A 23,906-nucleotide genomic window follows, 5' to 3' on the forward strand; every position below is an offset into this window, starting at 1 on the left:
GCAAAACTTGTCCACCACTTACTACTCCTTTTTAGTTTCTCATACCTACACTAAGTTTCAAAGATGACTTGCAAACACTGTCATCAAAGTTACACAAAAGAGAGCCAAGTAAGCCATATACAAAACAATCATGCACAGCCGATACTTTAAAACGTCTTTTGGATTATTGATAAATTGGAAGTATAGTAGTAGTGATAATCATATGCCTTGATAAGAGTACAGTAGTGTATGAAGTTTTCATTTTCTCTTTTTAGCAAGCTGCCCTTTTTACCCTTTTTTTGCTTCCATTTGATTCAAAACACATTTATTCCATTTGCAGAAGTTATTACATGTAATGGTAATCACATTATTTTAAAAATATTTAAGTATGTATGACGTTTTACCTGCTCTGTATCATCATGACCATAGTGCTGCTCATACAGACATCTCTCTTGCTCTAAAGTCTCACTAATGAGGCGGGCTACTTCACTCTGAGTCCCTGGCTTCTCTCTCCCAATTAGAAACCTACAGAAGAAAAAGAAATTACCCTGCAGCAAAAAGCTCAAGATATTCTTAAGAAATTAAGTTTACCATCCTGTTGCCTTTAACAACATCTTTGTGAAACTTCCATATTATGGTTTTGTATTCTCCATTAATGAAAAAAGACAAAAATAAAGTATTATTTTGTAGAGGACATACATACCTCACTGTTCCTTTGGTGTTTTTTAATACAGTGGCTGCAAAGAACTGAGTAACTCCCACTAGACTTATGCCATCAACCTCAACAATCTGATCATTTACTTGAATTCTGCAAAACAAATAAATGCTTAACTATCTGGTCAACAGACACTTTGGCTTGACAGATTTTTGACACAGGAAGTATCACTTAAAACTCACTACAATTTATAAAGAGAAATTCTGAGTCCCAAGAAATAATTGCTTAGAAACAATCTCTTGCTCTATTACTACACAGATCACCAAATAAAATTTACACAGTATTTGCCTTAGTATTTTGCATACTATTTGCAGTGATTCGCGTCCTGGGGTGTCAACATGATTTTGTGGCACTTTTACACATGGGCACATTCTAAGCTTTTCTCATATATGCTGTATGCTTATTTTGAAAAAATGTCCTATATTAAATAAAATCCTGTTTAATGAAAAATTAACATAAAGCAGTAATGTAATATTTATTCACTGCATTCAGCTTTTGTACTTTTTATTTAGCATATTCAATGAAAACAATTTAGCTCAGTTAGAAATTTGTGAAAAGCAAATTCAATTCAATGAAAAACTCACCGTCCATCTCTCTGAGCAGCTCCACCATCTGTTATTGTTTTTACAAAAATACCTAGTTTTTCCAGTCCCTGATCAGCACCAACTCCCATTCCAATAATACTGATGCCCAGACCACTGTCACCTAAGGGATTCAAAAATCTAACATTAGCTGTATAACACAAGACGTAACACTTTAGTGAGCAGTTTCAAAGCATTCCAAGTCCTTCCACACAAAAGATGGGAAAATTCACTTTAAAAAAAGAAGATGACAACATGTTCTCTAGATACTACTTAAAGCCTTTTTGTTCTGTAGTTATGACTGCCCATTAGATTCAAAGCTTCATGCTATCTGGAGGAGTCAGTATGATGCATGCATTGCATATATTTTCGTGGAGACTGTCACTCAGTATTGCAGTCTTCCTAACTTCAATTAAGTATGACAATTTGCACTTGGTAGAGTCCTATCCAGTTAACGTTCACTGAATTCAACAGAACTAGCCACAAATGGAAGCCTGAACACACATTCAAAAATTTAAGACCTAAGTTCAGGGAAATCACAGTTTAAAATTGTTTTATCTTTTCTCTGCATAGTATCTCTTGCAAATGTTCAAGGTTTGATTTGCACCTTTTTCAATTTCCACAGGAAACACTTCCATTTTTTCCACCCTTTTCTCAAGTTCATACTCAGCTGAGGCTGCCACAGGGTCAACTTCTTCATTACGTCTATCATAGTCTTCATTTGAGTAAGTACTGAAGACCTAAGAAAGGTAACAGAAGACTTTTTTTAGTGCTTTCCCACCCCCTTCCAAACACGATATAATTGAAAGAAAATCAGTACGGAAATTGAAGTGGTATTTTTAGAGATCCTGTTTATGAACAACCATCAATTTAATAAATACTGCTGCTGTAAGACAGTTTCCAACTTGCACAGAAGTACTGTTATAAAAGCTTCAAAACAATTCCTTCAAGATTTTTTGTGTTGTAAATGCACCAAATAGTTAAAAAAATCAGTCAAGGAAATCACTCATCATCTCTTTGATATAGTGACTTTTTTTTTTTTTTTTTTTTTTTTTTTAAGGACTACATTCCCCCAAATCCTTCCTCCTCTCTTCTTCCCTCCCCCCACACCATCTGCCAATCCCAGTGCTTCAAACAGATGTAGTTTTCTGATTTTGCAAGGGAATCAGACAGTTTCCCAGGAAAAGGAAATGCCTTGTTACATACATTACTATTTTTAGTAATCACTCCAGCTGATTTTCTGAATTGTTAAAAATAAAAAGATAAACAAACAACATGAATTAAGACAGAAATCTAGAAAGAAAAAATGTGCTACATATAACAGTAATTTCCCTTATCATCATGTTCATTAATGGTACTTAAATTCATAAGTTAGAAAAAAAAAGAAAGAATAATATACACACACATCCCCATTTATCTGAAAAACAAGGTTTATCTGCTTTAGTTTTTGCAGGCACTGAGTGTTTTACTCAACATCGCTGTAAGAGAGAAAACAGTTATGGACTGCAGCTGCAGCAGCCGTCTCCCTTATCAAGAACACAAAGTTAACTTACACTGGCCTACTAAATTTTTGCAACTTTTGCATTTTCCCACTAAGACATCCTAGACAGGTAACTGCAATCATTTAAGTAAGACAGAACTGTAACCAGATGTAATAAAAAATTTCCCAGTGAATTTACATCCACTAGTATATGGTGTTAGCTCTGCATGGCAGTAGCCTCAGACACAGGAAAATGGTTATTGACACAGATTACCAAAAAGCAATTAATATAACTCAGTATTTCCCATGGGGAGCTTACTGCTTCACCTCCAGGCTATAGCTGAAGAACAGTTTCACAAACTCTTTGCCAAATCTTGCAAAACAACTACTCCAGAAACATGGCATGGCCATACAGCAGTCTAGTAAGTAAAGAAGATTAGATCCACTGGGCTGAAAGGGAAGGAAGAAACCCACTCTCAGAAGTCTTATATTTCTCCCAATAAAAGAACCTTTCTGAAAATTTTCTCTTCCTATGTCTTGCATAAAGGTAAATAAACTCCTTTGGACTATCATGCAGATACCAGTAGGCAACAAATGGACACAAAGACAACAAGGGCTGCACTTACAGTATCTGCCTTCCATAAACTTTACAGAAAAATATAGACAAAAAAAGCTAACCAAATGGTCTCAAGTACCCTTACTTTATCAATATCAGAAAAAAGGTGGCCAAGTTCTTCAAATTAATCTCCGTCCCTACCCTGCCAAAACAGTAAATAGGATATGAAGCCGAAGCATTTAATGAAGCACTATTCTCCCTTTGGAACAAGACCAGTCTAGTTCGGTTCCTTTCCATCCCAACAAAAAAATCAATCTCTCTAAAAATATAGTCAAGTTATAATAAGTATAATTTAATAGTAATAATAAAAAGGAAGTTCACGAACGGACAAATGATAACTTGTTAATGAGACTATTTGAGTTCTGGAGAACAAATAAAATACTGGCATGAAAAAAAAGAAGTTTGCTTATTTATAAGTGTGCATATGATCTAGTGTTAATAATACAACTAAAATGTTAAAGATCACTAACTATCTAACAGCTGAATGAACAAAATGTGGAAGATGGTAGCAGTTCATTTTGGAGACACCAACAACTGTATTTTCCTGATTCTTAACTCAGTGGTCTAACTCACCAAGCAGAAGATTATGCAAATAGTCACTATCTACTGAAGAATTACATCAGCAAAGGGATGACCAGTTCCTTATACAACCGTTTATAAAGTGCTGGAAATTTTGGGGAAGCAAAGTTGCACCATCATACCATCGTTACATATACTTCAAATCTTAGGCTGCCAGCAATATAATACTTCTGGAATGTCTAAAAATTATTCAATAGTTTTCCAGCTTGGAAGTAATAGCATTGTACTTGAGAGTCTCGTGGAATTTGCCCATTTTGACACAAAACTGATCACAGGAATTGATCATCTGCTGGGAGTGGATCACAGAATTTAAAACTAGTGGTGGCTTAGATTCCAGTGATGTTTATAATTGTTATTCATAAAACAACAGCATAAACATATCTATGCAAATGAAGACTGCTAATATTTGTGCACACTAACTTTTTAAGAAAAACCTACCTGAAATCAATTCTGACTAATCCACTAAGGGAATAAATACATACTTTTCTCTTAAAGTGACAGATGGCAAGTGTGTGAGAACATTCAGATAATATTCTAAAAACCATAACCTCACAATTAAGACAAGACAGATCCACTTTGAAATAGTAAGACCACTCCTCCGCCCCCCCCCCCCCCAAAAAAACCCTAATTTTGAGGAAAAACACATATTTACAAAGAAAAGAGGAAAAGCAAAACTGATATATAACCAGAAGCCAAACACTGCTATAACAAAAAGAAAAGCAAGAGCACACTAAAAAAAATACGGCCAAAGAGTCAAGGGCAAAAGACAGAAATTTTCATTGTGTACATGTACACAATGTGTACAGGAATACTAACGTGCTATTCATTTTTTGAGACTGAAACAGTAAAATTGTTGCTACTAATACAGAAAACACAGAACTGCTCAGCAAGTTGTTCTTGCCAAGTAGCAAAAGTAACATTAAACACAGTTAAAATGTGGATAATAAATAATGTAAGTTACAAGTTACACAGTTTAGAAGATTGATGAGAAAGCTAAACAGTTCATCCCTGTGCTGTGTCTGCTGGGGTTTAGTCATTGAATCACACTAGGGACAAAAGAAATTCTAATCTTACTATTTCGAGGCCACTGCTAGCCAGAGGTCATAAAATTATTAGTGTGCAAGTGATATTTTTGAAAGATATGCTTTAGCAAACACAAATTAATTGTCTCAACATAGGAGAAACAAGATTAATTCTGCTGTGGAAACCATGTGAGTTTTACAAGCTTTTTACCACAGCTTGCTATGTATCTAGGTGGTTAATCTAGCATTAATAACTTCTGGACCCTGTCAAGCTATGAAAAACTAATTTATTTTTATGCTCAAGATCTCTTTTCTTCAGAATGAATAAAAATAACTTGAATCCAAAAAAAGTTATAAGAGAGTGCTGAATTTTTAAGGATTATTTTCATTAAACTGTTAATTTTCAAATATATTCTCAGTCCTTGGACAGCAAATGTATTTATTTGGAGACAGAAAAACACAGCACTCTCTGCACCATGAAAATTAATCACTTTTTGAATGCAAAAGTCAGTTTGCCTCCTTCTATGAAGATGCTAATATCAACATTATCAGAATCAGCACTCCAAAAAAACCAACAAAGCCTACTGTCTAAAAGATCCCACCGCTTAGTTCCTGTTACCATACAGAATTAAATATCTCCATTGTATCAACTTAGTGCTATCACAGAAAACAGCATTATCACAGAAAACCAATGACCTTGCTTAATCCAAACTCTTAGCAGTACATAAAAAGGTCTACTTAAGAACTATGCTAGTTTTAGCAGAATGTTAATTTTGTTAGAGGGTAACAACTAATTTACCACGTGTTTACATAAAACTGCTACAGTCATAAGACACAAAGACCTCCACTCCCATACTCATTTCTAGTAGACAGATTTGTTTGTCTCTGATCGAGAGCAGAACATTACAGAAGTCATTAAACAGTAAGATTAAGGAATCAATAACTGCCCAGAAAGGCTCCCAACTAATTGGAACGGAAGCAATATCAACATCCCTTTAAAATTCTCATGTAATACCACAGTTTTGGCTGGAAAGCCTCACAACCCTTCGCACAGGCAGCTGAAGTAACACCTTGCAGCTTGAGAGAGGGACTGCAGTGTTACTGACACCCAGCAAGGACTATACCAGCTGGTTCATGTTTCTTCTGAAACAATTCTTACTTTGAACACGCCAAATATTCAGAACACAGGTTACAGCTCAGGGGAAATTATCTAGTAGTGAAAAGTTTCTGCTTTTCAAATTGATCGCCTTTGCAATGCCTGGCAAATTGTGAAATGCCTAAGCAAACATGAATAATCATTTCACACAGTAGGACTGAAGTATAATGTACACTTCATAGTACTCTCCAGTTAAAGTAGGTATCTTGTTACCATTACTCACTCTTCCCTCTGTTTCCGAGATCTACATGGTTACTATTTTATTACCACTACTTATTATATTTTAAGTGAAAAGTGACTATACCTGATTTAAGTCAATTCATGTTATAAAATCCTCTAATCAGCGAACAGAAATACCTTGCTTTTTGGTGTGGTTTTTTGTTGTCGTCGTCATTGGTTGTTGTTGTTTTAGGGGGGGTTTGTTGTTGTTTTGGTGGTTTTTTTTTTTTTTTTAAACACTTACACTTTCAGTCTTCTTCGAAAAGTATCCTTTATAACTAACATTCCATAACAGAATGTTAGTAACTGTTAAACAGGTTAATATTACAAGCCATTACACTCAATAGAGCCGTTTTGGTTAGCAAACAGGTGGACAGGCAGGCTGTGCACACTTACGGACTTCATCCTGTAGCTTTGCATGGCTTATCAAAACGCCCAACCAAGTCAGTTCACAAAGGCAGTGCAACCTTGCTTCGTATCTACAGTACAGAAAACTTTATACAGGTAATTCCATCACACATCAACCAGGTCTTTTACCAGTCTCACTACTCTCTACTTCATTCTCAATAAAACCAATAATTTTTTTCTCTGGTTCTGTATTTCACTGCAGCAGCAAAGGCACTGGAGCTAGCTAGAAAGCCAAGACAACATGGTACCTGATTCAGTCAGGTTAAGCTACCTGCTCCAGAAGACGAAACACTCTTTCACTATCAGGTATTTTACTTTTAAATACCAGTGAAAGAAATACTGAAGACAGAGAAAAGCACCTATTCAGATTCGGTACACTGATCTTATTAAATATCAAACTTTCAGAGCAGAAGTTGACAGCTGATCCACTCCATGGAACTGGAGCTCCACTGTGACCTGGTTGTACTCCACCACCATTCTCAGCTGAAGTGGCACTGCTCTCTGACTGACAAAGGGATCCCAAATAGAAGAGGCAAAAACTACTCACAAAACCACTTAAGAGGGGGACCTGCAAAAATCTTGGCTCCTGAAAGACACTGTATATAAAGAAATTCAATTATGAACATACATAAGCTTCACAGTGTCTTGGTACCACCAATTTAAGCCTGGCAACCCAGAAGAATTAGATAGGCGTAGTTCTTTAGTATTCACCAAAACAAAAATCTTGACCTGACCATATCTAAATAGCAAGCAAACTGGTATGAGTAACTTCAAAAGAGTAACAACGAACACAAAAATAGCCCACCTGGCTGTTTTCTAAAGGCCGTAAGAAGAAACAAGAAAATAACCTTGCCATACCAGACTAACTCAATTAACTAACCTGCAGTAATACTGCCACTAGCAATGATCAATACCCCAGGTCTGAAAAGGAGGATCATCTCACTATATCAAGACACATCAGAGGGTGATGGAGCAAAAGGGATTGAGAAATAAACCTAAAGGATTTGCATGTTGCCTTTTGGAATAATACTTTACTACTCAATAAAGATCTAAGAACCCTGTAAAAAACCTCTGCTACACTGCACCTTCATGATCTCAAGACTGCAAACTAAGTAGAACAGATGCACACTCCTTTTTACTGATGTCCTTCTGAGTGTTCACCTTCTATGTTAGAATTATATGAAAAGGGAAAATTTATTTATTCCATTTCTCAAAAAGTAAACTACAAACAAGTTTCAGCTACTGCCTGTTCATTCTTTATCAACCTAGGTTAAGTATTCCCAAGTGCTCATAACAGGAATCATCATCACAAAGATGCTGAATCTTTCAGCAGTTTAACTGTTGAGTTAATGAACTCTCCTACAAACTTGCTTATCTTTGCTGACCCTTGCCACTTCCTCAGTGTTCGTTCTGACTACATCTCCCATGAAACCCTCAAGTGCCTCCTATTCAGCCCCTTTCCTCCCTCCTGTTCCCCATAGCTATTCTCAGAGCAATACAGCACAGTTTGGACATGCATAGAGACCAGCTAACATTAAGTCAAAAAGAAGAAGTAACTTAAGTTAAAGCTGCAGCCCTGCCACTAACAAGGGCATGAATCTGCAACTCTGATAGAAGTGCTATTTTTTTTCCAAGCCCAATAGTATTCTGAAAATACCTTTAGAAAAGTATCTATCTCCCTTCCTGTCAAATCTGGGTGAAACTGATAGGAAGTTAGAAATTGGAGGGGCTGAAAAAGGAGTGAGGATGGATAGGTGATAGCCTGTCATCCTCACTGTCACCTCACCTGACATCCATAACCTCCGTGTTCTCTTATTTATCTATAGTTTGACAGCATCATCAAGTACATCAAACAGGGCAACCACTGTGTTACATAACTGCATCCAGGGAATAATTCCGTAAGAAATACGTTAATATCTTAATGTAAAGAGTCAAGCTGCTCCAGCAGTGAGCCAGGATATAAAAAGAAATTATTTGCTTTTTCTGATCTGGTTTAGCTTTCTGCTCTAAAGCCCCATATCCTGGCACTGGACTCTCATCCAAAGACTCCTGAAGCACCAAAACAATCTACCATTGTAAAACTCACATACCAAATATTTCCTAAGAATCACAACAGAAGATGTACGATAAAAAAAAGCCAAAAAATCTAGAGCTGAAAGTGCTTCTTTCTGGACGGAACAAAGGTCACGGAATCAAAATATAACAAAAACCAGAAAGGCATGTCTGAATATTGTTTTGAGAATTGTCTGAATAATATCAATTACTGAAAATATTCATATTCTGAATATTCTGAATACTGAAAGAAATTTTAGTAAGAGTTTAAAGATTGCATTTCCTCAAAAAAACCCCAACCAACCACAAATAACAAAGCATGTGTGAAAATATGTACCTTCTTCCTTCAGTTAATGTAACATCTCATACTGTGAAATTAACCAGCTGGAAATGCCATACTCTCAGATGCGGACAGAACACAACAGGGTTACTTTTTGTGAAAACTCAGTAAAAGTACCGTGGAAAATTTGAGATAAGAATGTTTTAATGTTGATGCAAGTGATAAACAGAGCTTCAAAACAATTAAAATCTATGCGTTATAAACAAATAAATTGCCATCGCAAAAGATACCAAACAAAGCAGGATGGAAATACACTTACATTATTTGGGTCAAGAAAAACAAAGGCAGATGACTTCTCACATACAAGTCAATTCTGCTTAAATCTACTCTCACATAGATCTCTTGTTTTCCCAGATCAACCTGCATCCGTGTCACGTACTTCTTTCTTAATGCTACAACAGTATTTTACTGAAGTGCTTGACCAATGGCTGAAAAACAATTGTCCGTTTATGCAGTCATCAATTCCCTTAATTACTGAAGAAACTCCAGGGTTTGGGTATCTTCCATCAGTTAGTGTATCTTCTATCTCTTTCCATGTCTGACATTCTAAGTCTACAAGTTACAGTTCAAAAATGAGAAGATGTATGAAGCTGAAGCACTACTCTGCAACATTTTGTTAAAACAGTGTTCAGGAGACTACACATTGACCTAGAAAAATTGTGCATCTCCTAGAAGTGGTCAGCATTTACAGATACGCTGTTATACAGGAGATCAATTCAAGTATATCTTCATTTACTGCTTCATTAACTTCCACAGTAAGCAGTTCTGTACTAAAAAGATTGAAGAGTATGCCAGCCTGAACAGTGCCCCAGCTATACATAAAAGAGCTCTATTCTGCTGTGCAAGACAGAAGCAGCTGATACTTGGCTGGTTAGGACAACACACAAGCCGTGAAACTGCTTTCAGTTTCCTTATTTAAGAATAAGTTAAAACTTCTGCTTGACTGTGACAAATATAAAAGTAAAGCCTTTATGAAGGTTTGGGTTTGGGTTTGTTTTGTTTTTTGTTTTTTTTTTTACCTGTGTTCTTGACTTAATCATCTTAAAAGAAGTATTATTCACAAAAAGCTGGGAACAGACACTCCCACGCAACATAAACTTGGTAACTACTAATTAAACAGACTTAGAGGAGCAAATAGCTGCACTATCTTTTCAGTTTACCTGAGCTGCAGAATTTCTAAGGATCATAAATCATTGCAGAAGTTAGTCACAATGCTATTAAAGGTTTTGAAGACAAAGTTTGACACAGTCTGAGGTAAAAGCATCTCAAGAAGTCAATTTGGAAACAGGCATTTGTTTTCCCAATGGAAAGTTTCAAAATCACAGATGTCAAACAGTACTCAGTCATTACATTTATGTTAATTAAAGCCTTTCAAGGTAATCACATAATTGAAAGCGAGTTCAATCTTTAGGTTACAAAAGCAAAGTGAAATATAAAGGGATGACAGCACAGTTACCTGATGTTATCTGTACTGTCTGTAATATTGATTGTTTACACAGTTTATTGAGAAAACTTCAAGACAGACTAATTCAGTTCCCTTGCAAATACCTTGGACAGCTGAGTGTGCTTTACATTCCTTACAGGCTTCATATATGGCAACAAGAGACTAAAAATAGCTCATGTAACATAACACAAACCCAGTCTACGAAGTTCTGCTAATAACTCTACAGTACCACTCTTCACTACTGTAGGGAAAACAAGCAACTGAAACACAATGTTCCTTAAGGTCTGCAGAGATCTAGCAGCAGCAGGACTTACAGAGTCAGGTCACCCACAGCAAGTAAGAAATCTTCCCACACATCATTTATCACCAGATTCTACAGAATTGAAATATTTATTTTAAAAAGTCTCATCAAAGCTTATTTTCACAGGCACAGGGCAACAAAAAATAATGGAGTATCTGCATAATTATGTTCCATCTTTCTTGAGATTATCAGATGAAATTATGTTCCTAAACCCTGCTACAGATGTCAGCCATTAATTACAGATCTCTAGCACAGGTCAGATGGGGTACTAACAGTGTCAGCTACCTTATACATCCCTGGAAGCTCCACAGCCTCCTTTTACTCAAAAGCCTTGGCAATTTTACAGCTGACTAGAAACTTTGAAGTTCTCCTTGCAGCTACAGCGCAAATACACTTTTTAGGGTGCCCATGTGTACGTTATATCCATCACCTACTCATATATCCAACTTCCCTTTTGGGTATATCAAGTACAATGGTCAGAGTTCCATCACTGCAGAACCCTGAGAACACCTTCCAAATGTTTTGAGTTCTTCCAGTCTTACCAGACACCCGCTAAACAGCAGCTGCAAAAGACAGAGATGGTTTCTTCATAATCCCTAGAGAGGTGCAGCAGGAAAACAGCAAGAATGCCAAGGTCAGCCTGGCCTCTCTCTGGAGCATCTAAGAGGAGGAGAAACACAGATCTCCTCTAGTGGCTGTGGATGCCTGGAATGGCACTCACATTTCAGCCCAACTTACTAGTCTAAATAAAGCTGAAAAAACAAGCTACTAGGATACATTTCTCACTACTATGGCACCGCTCTAAAATGCGGTAAGGACCAAGAATATTCTTTTGCTGCCACTAAGGATTTTTCTTTTCCAATTTAAGATGTACTAAAATCTACACATGAAATCAAAAGGGGTATTTCCTCCTGTGAGGTGAAAGTGAGACTTTCTAAAAAGTTAATGAGATATTAAAGGTACATTACTAAAAAAAGATATTGGGGAAGTGCAAAAAATGTTTGAATTCTTTATTGTACAGAGCACAAAAGCTGAAACCCATCTACCAGGACTAATTCCCACTAAGTACCATAGAAAATATGAAACAAAAAGGCAAACAAGCAGAAAGAAATCATTGCTTATGCACGAGGAACAGAGGGGGAAAAGCTATTGAAAATGACATACAGAAAGAGATCCTATACCCATTATAGGAAAGATAAGTCCTAAGTTTCACTGAAAAGGGATAAAGAAAGGGAAGTATCACAAGCTTTAATTTTAGGGGCTTAAAAAGAAAGTTCACTGACCATACTACTGTGAAGTACAGTTTATTCTGCCAATCCAAGTGAAGCATTATGGCAAGAGCTATGTTATTTCTAATGGAAAACCACTAACAGTTGCTACTAATGGTCCATCTCTTGATTGTGTAATTGATAATCTGGTACAGGTTGGTTTCCATGGCTTTCAGAGAAGCAGCTGTAACTAAACAGTGCTAGTTACCAAAACGTGAGTTTCGTCTAGCAAGAGCTTCCATCACAGGTGGCACAGATTTCTACTCATTATTTCAACTAAGTCTGGCATAGATGTAACAGACAAGGCAGGAAAAGTCTGTTATGGCCACTGCTTCAGTAGGATTTCAGCAATGATCAGTAAAACCCTACCTACAGCAGGAAACCAGCAATCACTCAATCAAACACACATTTACAGGAGACACTACAGGGCACTTTCCTCAGATACCCAGTGCACAAATGAAAGGGGAAATGGACAGATGCCCCTCGGGCCCTCTCTCAGCCTCACAAGGCTCATTACGCAATTTCCAACAGTGGCACTCTTGCTTTCAGTGCTCCAGGACACCACTAAAGCAGCATCAACTACAAGAAAGCCATATAAAGTCAGGAGAGACTACAAAACCCCCATATGCAACAAAACGTGTATTTTGCCACACCCAAAATATTTTTGGGGTACAGCACTGGTGTGCATTTAGCAAACTGGGAATTTGCAGCTCTCTGCTGCAGGAAGCACAGGAGTCAACATATTTTTTTTACATCCCTCTGATCTGTAAAAGTGAGTCCTGACTCTGTATGATCAAAGTATAAAAACTCTTTATTGAAGATTATGTTTTTCATTCATGTAATAGTAAAAGAACAGAAGTATGCTTGAGAAATCCTGGACAGTTTCCCATTCCGTCCTGGTCTGCATCTCCCAGTTCTCCTCCCAAACTTTAAGAGCGACTAGAATCACTTAAGTCTGCAATGAGACTACAGGAAACACAGTCCGAGTTGTGGAATGACTGACTTTGTATCTTTGGCAAGGGAAATTCAGACACCTAAACCTTTTTAGTTTGTTAGTGCTGTAACTGACAGTACTCCTCATTATCCAGTCTGCCCTGTAACTTCTACTTTTGCAACTTCATAACTCCAAAACGCTCATGTTAATGCTCCTACAGCTCATTCACCAAGCCAGTAGATAAAAACCCTCCTGACAACATGTATATGGTTATTCATTAGACAGAATTAAAAAAAATCTCAAACAACAGCAACCAGTCATTTAGTATTTTCTCTCAATCAATTCTGAAAACAAATCTGGAGTTGAATTTGAAGGTTTGTTATTGGCAGTTTTGTTTCATTTGGGTTTTTTTAAAACTTTTGTACAAAAAGTAAAACTGAAAAAATCCTTCCTAATGCAATGCCTCAATTTTAAAGAAATGAAGGCAAGTATTAAAGGTCATGCGTTTATATCTATTACTAAAAGCTTATTGCTCCTGAAAATGTCCAGTAAGTAAAATAAAATCTCACGTGTTTCACTATGCTATCTTATGAAGCTGCTGTGGTTCAGAAATCACTTGTAATTTATAAATGTTCTGAACAAGAGAGAAATTTTATCTCTACTCAGTTTTGAAAATAAGCCATAAACATACACTTTAATGGTTTTTAAAGCTTTGAAAAAAAACACCACAGGAATATATTTCCTGGGTATTTTTCACAGCAAAACAACAAAATAAAGAAAATTCAAATGTACTTACCTTGATAGGGGCTGTTGAGAACTTAACTTTTCGGTCTGGCTCAGGATCTTCCTCTTCAGAAAGTCCAGGAAACTCCTCATATTCACTGTCATACATATATTCATCATCCTCATCCTCCTCTCCCTCCAAAATTTCTTTGCCTTCAGGCCCTTGGTTTTCTGGCTCTGTATCCTTGCCATCATCAAAAGCTACATTCTCTATTCCAAAAGCACTGAAGTTCCCGCTTCGCTTTTCCACCACTTGCTCCTCTTCAGTATCCCCTTCTTGCTCTACATCATAAGCTCGTGTAACTGGACCATCTTCCACAGACATCCCATCTCCTTCTTCCTCCCAACTGGTCTCACCGCCTTCCGTAAACTCTTCTACCACTTCCAAAGAGTAGTCGCTCCTCTTCTCTTCCTGTACTTGACATCTGAGTGGCTGATCCTTTTGACCAACACGAATTTTCTCCAAACCTTTTTCATGCCCTGAGGTTTCATCTTGTGCAACCAGCTCTGCACAGCTCCTCTCTGTGGGGGAAACCTGGGAGAGAACACTGTCTGATCTCTGCTGAGCCTCTGCTGTGCCCATACCCCACAGGCTTCTCTCAAGTACCAGTTGCTCGCTTCTGTCTTTCCCAAGCACCTTGCTCATCTCGTCTCTGAGAATCATAGGCACTTTGGTGGATGCAGCCTTCTCTGGACATCCTTCAGCAACAGCAGATGAACCCAAACTGTGGTGGCCTCTCAAAGGGTCCTGATTCAGAGGACTATAATTTTTGGACATTTCTTTGGATTCTTCAGTATCACTGTCACCCAGAAAGCTTTCCAGCCTTCTAGAAATGGGCCCTGCATTCAGGAAGGAGGATTTGGAACCACTGTTGGGATGTTGCTGCTTTAACTCCTCACCTTGATTTTCAACCTTCTCCAGCGCAATTGGAAGACTCGCTTCTGTATTAAAACTGCAGTGGTCCACCACACTGCTGCAATCAGAAGCTGAACTGCGTCTCCTCTTATCGTCACTTCTTTCACATTTGCTGGGGGAGTATCTGTCTACTGAGCTGCGTTGTTTTATATTTCGCTCAAATAGCTTCCTGGTCTCCGAAAACTTTTCCGCCAGGGCAACTTTGTCCAAGTCTGCCTCATCACTGCTACGGATGACCTTGTCGGCAGCAGAAGGCACTGACAATGAATCTGCAGGACTGCTGCAGGGGCTGGTGCTGGTATTGAGAAGATTGTTTTTCTGGACAATGAGGAAAGATGGGCTACCTGGAGAAGGTCCGTACTCTGCTGCTGTGGTCCGGCTGATTAATTTGGTCTCAGCAGGTGGGCTGCTTTCACAAGATGCTGTGGAAGAAGAGCCTCCCATTTGCAGAAACATATTTTTGATCTTGTGTACTCTATTGCCATAAGTGGCAGCTCTGCCTCGACTGTGGGGGTCGTTTCCCCCTCCATTGGAAGAGGTGCTCAGCTTCTGATGCAAGCCCGTTTTGTTGGAAGTGTATTCAGGATTGTTTACGCCATCGAAAGAGCATTTGATGGCATGGAAATCGGATTTGTAGGCATTTCGGTGTGGAGAAGCACTTCTTAAAGTCCTTTCCCCTTTGCCTTCGGTTTTCATCATCGTCGGAGAGAAAGCCCCCTCGACTCCTGAAGAAGAATGGGAAGGACGACGGCGAGGCACAAAGCCTCCACCCTCCAGCAGCAGGCAGAGCAGATCCCGCCGAGGATCCCAGGCGCAGGCTCTCACTCGGCCAGCCGCCGCGCTGGCGCCGGAACGGAGCGCAGGGCAGTGCGCGGGGAGCGGGGGGAATCACGGCGCGACAGCGGCCGCATCGGGCGTTATCCCAGCGCGGCCCGCGGCGTGCGGGAAGCCATCTGCGGAGAGACACAGCCCGCGTTCACTCGGGGCCTAGCCGGCTGTGACACGAATCCGAAACTCGGGGAGGGAGACGCCGCCCGCCGCCGCCCCGCGGGATACAGCCCATTGTGTCCGCCGGGACCCGGCTGCTCCCGCCCGGCACCGACCTGGCGGCTGCAGCGGGGATGCGGCGGCGGCGGCGGACAGCCCCCCCGCGCCGCTCCCTCCCTCCCTCCCTCCCTCCCTCCCGCCAACGGCCGTCCCGGGCCGGGCCGGGCGGCGGGGGAGGGGGCAGCGCCCGGCCCTTCCTGCCGCCCGCGGGAGGCTGGGCCCGGGCCGGACCGCGCCGCGGCTCGGCGGGACGGAGGCGCCCGGGCGCGGCCCCGCTGCCCGGAAGGGGGGAGCCGCAAGTTTCGGCCGCAAGTTGGGGCTTCCCCGCGGCGGCGCCCCTGCGCGGCGGGCCCCGAGGGGCGCGCAGCGGAGCCGCCCCGGCACCTCGCCCCAAACTTTCCGAGCCAGCCTACCTGGGGGCGGGGGTCCCGCCGGCTCCTTCCCCTCAGCGCTCCCGGCCGCCCAGCGGCCGCGCACACCACGCCATCGTTACCCGCCGCCGCCAGCCGCCCTCCTTCCTTCCCTCCCTCTCCCTCCCACTCCCGCCCCGCCGCCGCCGCCCCGCGCTCCTCACTCCACCTCCACCCCCCCCGCCCCCGGCGCTCCCGCCGCCGCCCGCCCGGGGCTCTCACACTGCTCGGCGCCCTCCGCGCGCTGTGTGCCGGGCCCGCCCGCGCGCGCTCCCTCGCTCGCACACAAAGGGAGGGAGCGGCGGGCGCGCCCTTGTCCCTCGCCGCGTGAGGGAAGCGCGGGGCCGGGGGGGGGCGGCGGGCGCGCCCGGCCCCCGGGGAAGCGCCTCCCGCGCCGGGACGTACCACGCCGCGGCGGGATGCGGGTTTCGGGTGATACCATGTCGGGGAGGCGAGCGGGCGCGGGGCCGCCCGCGGCTGCCCGGGCCCCCCTGGCGGCCGTCAGCGCGGGGCGGGGCGGCGCCGCTCAGCGGCCCCGCCGCCGGGGGATGTTGGGCGCCGAGGGGTGGCGGCGGGCACCGAGCTGCCGGCGTTGGGGAGCTGCGCGCCATTTTCAAAGCCCCGGCTCAGCCGTGGCTCCCGCGTGGAGGGAAAGCGGCGGCTGCCGCGGCCGAGGCTCTGACAGGCGGGAGCCACAGCAGCGCCGAGCGCGCCTTTCGCCTCCTCTTCCTTTGAAAAATCACGTCGTTCCTACGCCCCCGGCGCCGGCCGGCATCGACCCCAAGCACGGGCACGCGGCCCGGGCCGCTGCCGGCTGACCGCGCACCCGCGGTCGGTAGCCTCGGGCAGCAGGAGCTGCGGCTCCACAAGCAGGGCTGCGCGCGTCTGCTTCGCCGCTCCAAATAACGAGCTGGCTTCAGCCTATCGATCGGTTCAAGGCAGGGTTGGCGTGACCGTCTGGCTTCCAGTGTAGCTATTCCCACAGAGCGTATGTGAAAACCACACAAAATAATTAGGAGAGCGCTAAAGAGCACTGGTAGTTACCAGTTATTAGGCAACTGTTATTACCAGGTTGTGTAACAATTATTCAGAAGTCTAAATACTTAACTCTTTGAAAATAATTGTTTCACTGGTTTATTACTCAAATCAATGGTGATATTTACGCATTCTCTGAGACATCCCAATTGACTTTGGCTTAACTGGGAATCGCAATACCTGGAATATTTCACAGCTTGATTCAAAATCTATGATACAGTTTCAAATTAGTCTTAATTATGATTTTGCAATAAAAATAAAATCTTGTTATAGATACATTTTTCTAATGCTTTGTTTTTCTAATACAAAGCAGGGACAAACTTGTTGGGACTTTCTTGTGGGTTTTCAAACATCTCAGGGACAACAGCATTTCACTGAGACCTGCCGCTAGTCTTGGATACAGTTGGAAACACCATTTTGAATGAAATCTTAATACAGATTGTTTCACTGTAAGAGCAACAAATGCTTCTTATTTTAATAACACATAGGACTTACCTGGAACAAGCAGTGGTGATCTCTCTCCCACGTGCTCCTGAGATAGTCCTTCGTATAGTGTTTGTAATTTGGGTTGAAATTGCAGGACTTTACCACCACTTTTCAATGAACAGGGCTGCAAGAAATAGTAAGCAAAAGTTTCTTTCACAGACCAAAATACAAGGTTGCTCAGCAGTTTGGACACTGCGGGCAGAGAATGTTCTGCATACCGCTCAGGGAGCCTGGCAGTGCCTAGAAGAGGGTTCCAAAAAAACCTAGTCAGAGCTCAGGAACAACGTAATAACAAAGCCCAAAGCATCTCTAAACACATCCAGGAAAGTCAGAGCCCTTTTTACTGGCCAAAAGAAGATGGCGCAGGAAGATATTCTTGTGTTTTGAATTGTCCCATGCTTGAGGAAGCAGGAATTGTAATTACAGATCCTGAAAACGGTTTAATTTCATCAAAGTACTCATTTCCTTACAATTTCCTATCCTAGCTAGGAAAACATATAGGTTATTTTGGCTAGCCATGCTGCTTAGGAAGGACAATATTTATCAGGGTTGATTAGTTTCCAGTGAGGAAAGACTCTGAATTGCATTCTAGGTGAACTGATAGGAAAGAAATAATAGAATTGTTTACAGAAACAATGATTTAAAAGATCAGAAGAATTCAAGGTAAGGACCTCTGGAACTTGAGCAAAAAGTCTAGGAAGGTGACATAGTTTATGATTTCTCATAGCAAATAACTGCAATAAAACCTGGGAAGTGTCTCTTACGCATTCAGGCCGTGGTGTTTTCCTTGAAAGGTGGTGAAACAACAGTGAGTAAGCAGATGGTTTGCATTGAGCAAAGCATGTTGTCCTTTAAGCTTATTTCAAAAACAGCAGCTTCATGTGGGACCTTAGCAACTCAAAACCTTTTTGGGGAAAAAGGAAAAAAGTGTAGCAGTATATGAACGCATGAATCTAGTGAAGACAGACAAAGAGAAAAGTAAGTAGAAGAAGAAGAAAAAAAATAAAATTGAGGACACTTCTGCAAACTCAGTTGTTCAATCAGCTACTGAGGTACAGTGTTTTTATCTTAGTACGTGCTCTGAATTATGAGGCGTATATGCACAAAAGGGATCCATTCTGATGGTCATCAGAAAGCGATCAAGCATATTCTGAATGGAATAGTATTCCTGTGACTACTTGTCTCAACCGTTTCAAAATCCCTCCCCTATTGCACACACATGCCTGTGCTTATGATTTGGGGGGAGATGTTGACAGAGGAACAACAGACGTTCCCTGTGAGAAGATCAGAAGAGTGTCTAAAGCAGAACTAAGCAAGGAAAGAGACTCTCAGGAGGTCTGGATGAGAGTGATATTCTGTTATTGGTGTGAGATTACCCTCTAAGAAAGATCTAATAAATACGTAAATATACAAGCTCAGATAAACCCATTCCTTAAATGGTTTATATTCTTTCAGCTTCTAAGGACAGGCATTCTTTTAGACTTCAGTTGAATGACTAATATAGCTAAAATGGGGCATGTATTCAGTGGTCTGGGTTACTATTTATTGATACTGGTGGATTCAATTGCTGCTGTTTATTGAAGATAAGCATAAGAAACCATTAAGCACATGTTCTATGCCAAACAACTTTGAAACTGGTATCATCACCCCATTAACATACTTTAATCAACTCATGAAAATGTTGGTCAAGTCTTTAGAAAGCAAAACACCTGAGCAAGCAAAGCTTTGGCTGGGGGCTGGATGGTCAAGCTCCTTCTCTCTCCATTGCTGCTTTACTGATCCCTACAACTACCTGGTCAGAACGCAGCTGAGGAGGAGTAAGTGCCTCCCAAGGCGAGGAGAGCTCAACAGCCTGTGAAACAGCTGAATGTTGTTAAAGCTGGTGATCAGCTGAGCCGAGGAAACCTCTGTGAGACAAAACCACATCTCTACCATTCATTGCAAAACTTAATTCTCTGGACTTCTACTCTTTAAAAGTTATCTGCTTTACCCACATTTTAGTTTTATCATGAATTTTGAAATGCAGTCTCACCAAATTTGTGTTTAATCTGTTTAACATGAGTTATGTCAGCAGTTTTAAGTAGAACAAGTCAGTGGGTTTTTTTACACTTTTGCAGAAAGCCAGGAATAGACAGAATAATTAAGCATTAGAGTTCCACAATTATTTCTGTAGATTTTTTAAAGTTGTATTTTAAGAAGATATTTTTCTATCATTTAGGAGTAATTAAAATGTTCTGGAAGTATTTCAGTCGTATGCAGTATAATTTGAACAGTAATTTTGAATTTGAAATAGAGCACCTTCTATAAGCTTGGTGGGCAATTTTGCAATGTCTATCATTAGAATTAAGAAAGCAATCTGTAATTTTAGAAGACTGTACTTATGTTCAATACAAAACTGAAATAATAAAGTAGCATTTTAAACTCATTACTTTCTAGCACTTCTTCACAAAAATAAAGCAGAACTAAAATCCAAATTGGTATTTAATAGTCAATAGCGCTTAATCAATGAAGGAAAAGCAAAAAGTTTCAGAGCAGATGAAGGTACAAGTCATTTGGTCAAGGCAGTGTGGCAGTAACTGGACAAATATGGAACAAAAATCTGCAAGAAGAACGCTCAGGGTCTAAATATGGTAAAATCTATGAAGGACTTTTCCAAGGCTTAAGGGCAGGCCCAGCCAGGCTGCCATACAGCACTGTGTGAAATAAAGATGTTCAGATACCTTAGAAGAAAGGTATCTGAAAAGGACCACCACTAGAGCAGGATTTACAGTATGTAATGGTAAACTAGGGCAGATTTCAGAATGGGATTCCCCTAACAGCTTGTGTTTTGTGTAGAACACTACAGTTGCACAGCAGGACCCTAAAGACTGCAAACGCTGTGAATGAAAAAATGTTTTAAAGACAGGAGCTAATTAAATTTGACTCAGTTCCATTCAAATTGTGCCGAATAATGTGGCAATTACTCTACTGCATGCCAGCAGTGCCACAGAGAAAGCCTGAGACATCATTGTGTTTATCTTTGCCATTGTATATGAGGATGTATATGTTCAATATTTATTTTAATTTCTAAAATTAGAGCCACAGTTTTTTGGGTAAGTTAGTGCTTGTGCCAGGTTTTGTTAGCCTTTCCTCAAACTGGTCCCCAGAACATTCAAGAAGCCATTGGTAAAATACAGTAGTTCAAGTTGCAATGGCTAATAGCAATGCTGTAATCCTGCAGCTTTATTTTTGGTTTATCCTGCTATTGCCACCTCTCAGCCTCCCCCATTCTCCCCTTCCATGGTCAGCTGAGCCAAGTTATAAAGAAAAGGCCTATTGAATAGAGCGGTGCTTTGTGGAGGATGACGTATTTTACAGGCCTAATATGAAATACATATCCTATAACTAGCACTTTGATCAAGAAAAAAATTTACTGTTAGTACAAACCTTAACAAGATTTAATTTTAGCGCAAGTAAGTAAAAAAACCTGCACTGTTGCAAGCAAACTTTAGTTAGGAAACTATCATACTAAGCAGTGCTGTTAACAAGGCATCAATACTCAGGACTCACACCCTCAGCTTGCCTGGTTCTCTCTCATTGCAGTAATATTTACACCACAGCAGACATTAAACATGGGTTATTAAGTAGAATTTTAGAAACAGAAGCAGCTCCAGCAAAGGAGGGTTGCCCTCTCTTGTTCCTAAACATGTCTGTCATGCAAAGCTCCAGGGAGGGGCCATTCTGGTGTATAACACACCAGTGTCTATCTTGCTGAATTAACTTTCATAAATCAGTATTTTCTTTGCTGCTTGTTCACTAAGAGTCAGGTCCTTCAAGGATAGGGCTGTCTGTAGAAGGGTGAATTTAATTAACGACTAGTTCCATTACTTACTTCTACAGCCCACCCAGGATGCTGTTCCCCAGAAATGCTGTGAATTAATACCATGACCACATATTCTGGCCACAGAACCACAAACATTAAATGAAGATTGGTGGAACATCACCGAAACCTGCACTGAGCGCAGCTGGCCTGCCAGCACATTACCAATGGTCCTTGTGAACTAAGGAGGGTTCCTTACATTACAGGTCTAAGATATGTAGAGATAAAATTAGAAGACTCTCTTGAGTCTTGAGTCTCCAGAATCTCCTGAACCTCAAGGTAAAATATTGGCAGTTGAATTTCAGAGCTGCATTAAAAGAAATAAATCTTTATTGCCAGGAAGGCTGAACAGAAGACACTTGAGACTTTCCTCACCTTACAAGCCCCACTCCTGAAGTGTCCAAACCATCAGTCATTTGGCACATGGGCAAATTCATGGAAGAAAAAGAACAGGGCAGGAAAGAAATGACCACATTGTAGAATTCTGTGAAACTGGTTCAAGACCCTGCACAATAAGCAATTGTTGGCGTGACAAAGAGGCAGGAGGTCTTAATAAGAGCACCCCACCGAAAGCTGTCGGTACTAAAGGTCCGTCCGTCACTGCATTTTCCAGCCTGATAACTGGAGTATGCTTGACACAGCTTTATAAAATTTACAGGATTTTAGGAAATAAAGTTTGTGGCTATTGTTGATTTTACTGATTTCCAATGCAAGAAGGCTTATGCTGTTGTACTGTCTCTGTGTGCTCTGTCTCTTGCTCTGCAAGGACTTTTGAAAACTGGCCAACTGGTTTGACCAGATTTGACACAGGATAAGAGTTTTCAACAATAATTATGTTCCTACCAATTTTGTAAAAACAGGCAGCCGGAGAGAGAGAGGAGAAAGAAAGACCTTGCAAGATCAGTCGAGGGAAAGGTTACAGTAAGAGATCACCCTCTATTAGCCACTAGAGAATCCTGTATAAGCCACACAAGACTGAAACCTGATGGCTGTATTAGTCACAAGGAAAGCCTTATTTTGAAGTCGCATCTTTTTAAAAACAGTCAGTCAACCAAGAAACACATATTGGGAGGGTAACTGGCTTCTTTAACTATGTAGTTCACAGCACAATTTCTTATTCTGATGTACTAGCTTCTGTACGACCAAGCAGTTTTATACAAAACCCAAAGGGTTTCGATAGAATAAAAGTGCAATCCCTGATCTGAATTGTAATCAAAACATTCAGTGTGTACTTTGAAAATAAAGTTCTCATTTAAAAATACTTTAGAGGACAAAGTAACTATAAAGTGAAACATTTAGGCTAAAGAAAATATTTTGCATTAACAGAGACTGATTTTTATTTTCTTTTTTAGAAAAATAGAAAAAACTGCATTTCACTTGAACAGAACCTTTTTCCCCCCTCATTTTTAATTTAGCTTTTGAATCCAATAATATGTTGTCCAGATGTACCAAGAAATAGCAAACTTATGACTGGAGTCTTTCCTACCATAAACCCTAAAGCAGGTGGAAAAAAGAAACCTAAATTCCCCAAATACAAGAAAAGAAGCGATCTATCAGAAACAATCACCAAGTTTCATGCTACTCTAAGAGGACTGAAAAAATAGTGCCTGGTGAACAGAAGGCATTAACTCCGTCTGCATAGGAGAAAGACCTGCCAATTGCCTGTTAAATCTGATCTAATTTGAAAACTGCCATCAGACCTTTGCCTTCAAGTGTTACTTTTAGAATAACTTCAAGAACATCATTAGCAACTGGTGGATTGTCACTGTTTCAGCAAAACTACTACTAAGGGATTCACTTTGACAGTATACTGATTCAATTAGACATATTTAAGATGAGTATCAGTACTCTCTGGGAAGATAAACAAAGTGTCCATTCCTTTTATTGGTAGAATGAAGTTTCTAATTTCACAGGAGTTGAAACCAGACTGGCTGATTTCCTAGGCATCATGACTGGAGCTGTTTCACAACTTGCTTCCTAAGCTTTCTGACTGCAAAGCTGCCAGCTTGTTTTGCACTTCTTATTTTTGGAGCAGAAGGGTGAGAGGCTCTTCACAGTGACTTTTTAATGTAGGAAACCCTTGAGAGGTAACTACTAAACTGAGCGAACCTCCACTAAATGTGCTTTAGAAACAAACTGTTAAAAAGATCACTCCTATATCATGCTTAGTGTTATTCTTACAGCAAAATTCAGTGGGGATGTACTCATATAAGGGATAAAACATTTGTTCCTGTATCTTTATTTAAATAGTAATGTAGTACTACTAGTGGCCATAA

At 40.7% G+C, this 23,906-nt stretch overlaps 1 protein-coding gene across 7 annotated transcripts in view; it reads right to left on the reverse strand.

Annotated features, from left to right (window-relative positions):
• The window catches only part of LOC119152137 (neurabin-1-like), a 43,218-nt gene extending 26,481 nt beyond the window's left edge, over positions 1-16,737 (reverse strand). For 5 of the 7 annotated variants that reach the window (XM_037396945.1, XM_037396951.1, XM_037396948.1 and 2 more), the window contains exons 1-6: positions 16,254-16,357; positions 13,891-15,746; positions 1,883-2,015; positions 1,279-1,399; positions 683-787; positions 384-504 (exon numbers count right to left, since the gene is read on the reverse strand). In XM_037396945.1, the coding sequence (XP_037252842.1) occupies positions 384-504; positions 683-787; positions 1,279-1,399; positions 1,883-2,015; positions 13,891-15,492 (2,082 nt within the window). In that variant the 5' untranslated portion in view covers positions 15,493-15,746; positions 16,254-16,357. Of the gene's footprint in view, positions 1-383; positions 505-682; positions 788-1,278; positions 1,400-1,882; positions 2,016-13,890; positions 15,747-16,253; positions 16,358-16,472; positions 16,577-16,655 lie in introns of those variants that run through there. The other 2 variants (XM_037396947.1, XM_037396946.1) reach the window with 2 other exon arrangements.
• Between the last annotated feature and the right edge of the window lie 7,169 nt (positions 16,738-23,906).

The sequence above is a fragment of the Falco rusticolus genome, chromosome 8, assembly GCF_015220075.1.
Source record: "Falco rusticolus isolate bFalRus1 chromosome 8, bFalRus1.pri, whole genome shotgun sequence".
NCBI classification, from domain to species: Eukaryota; Metazoa; Chordata; class Aves; order Falconiformes; family Falconidae; genus Falco; species Falco rusticolus.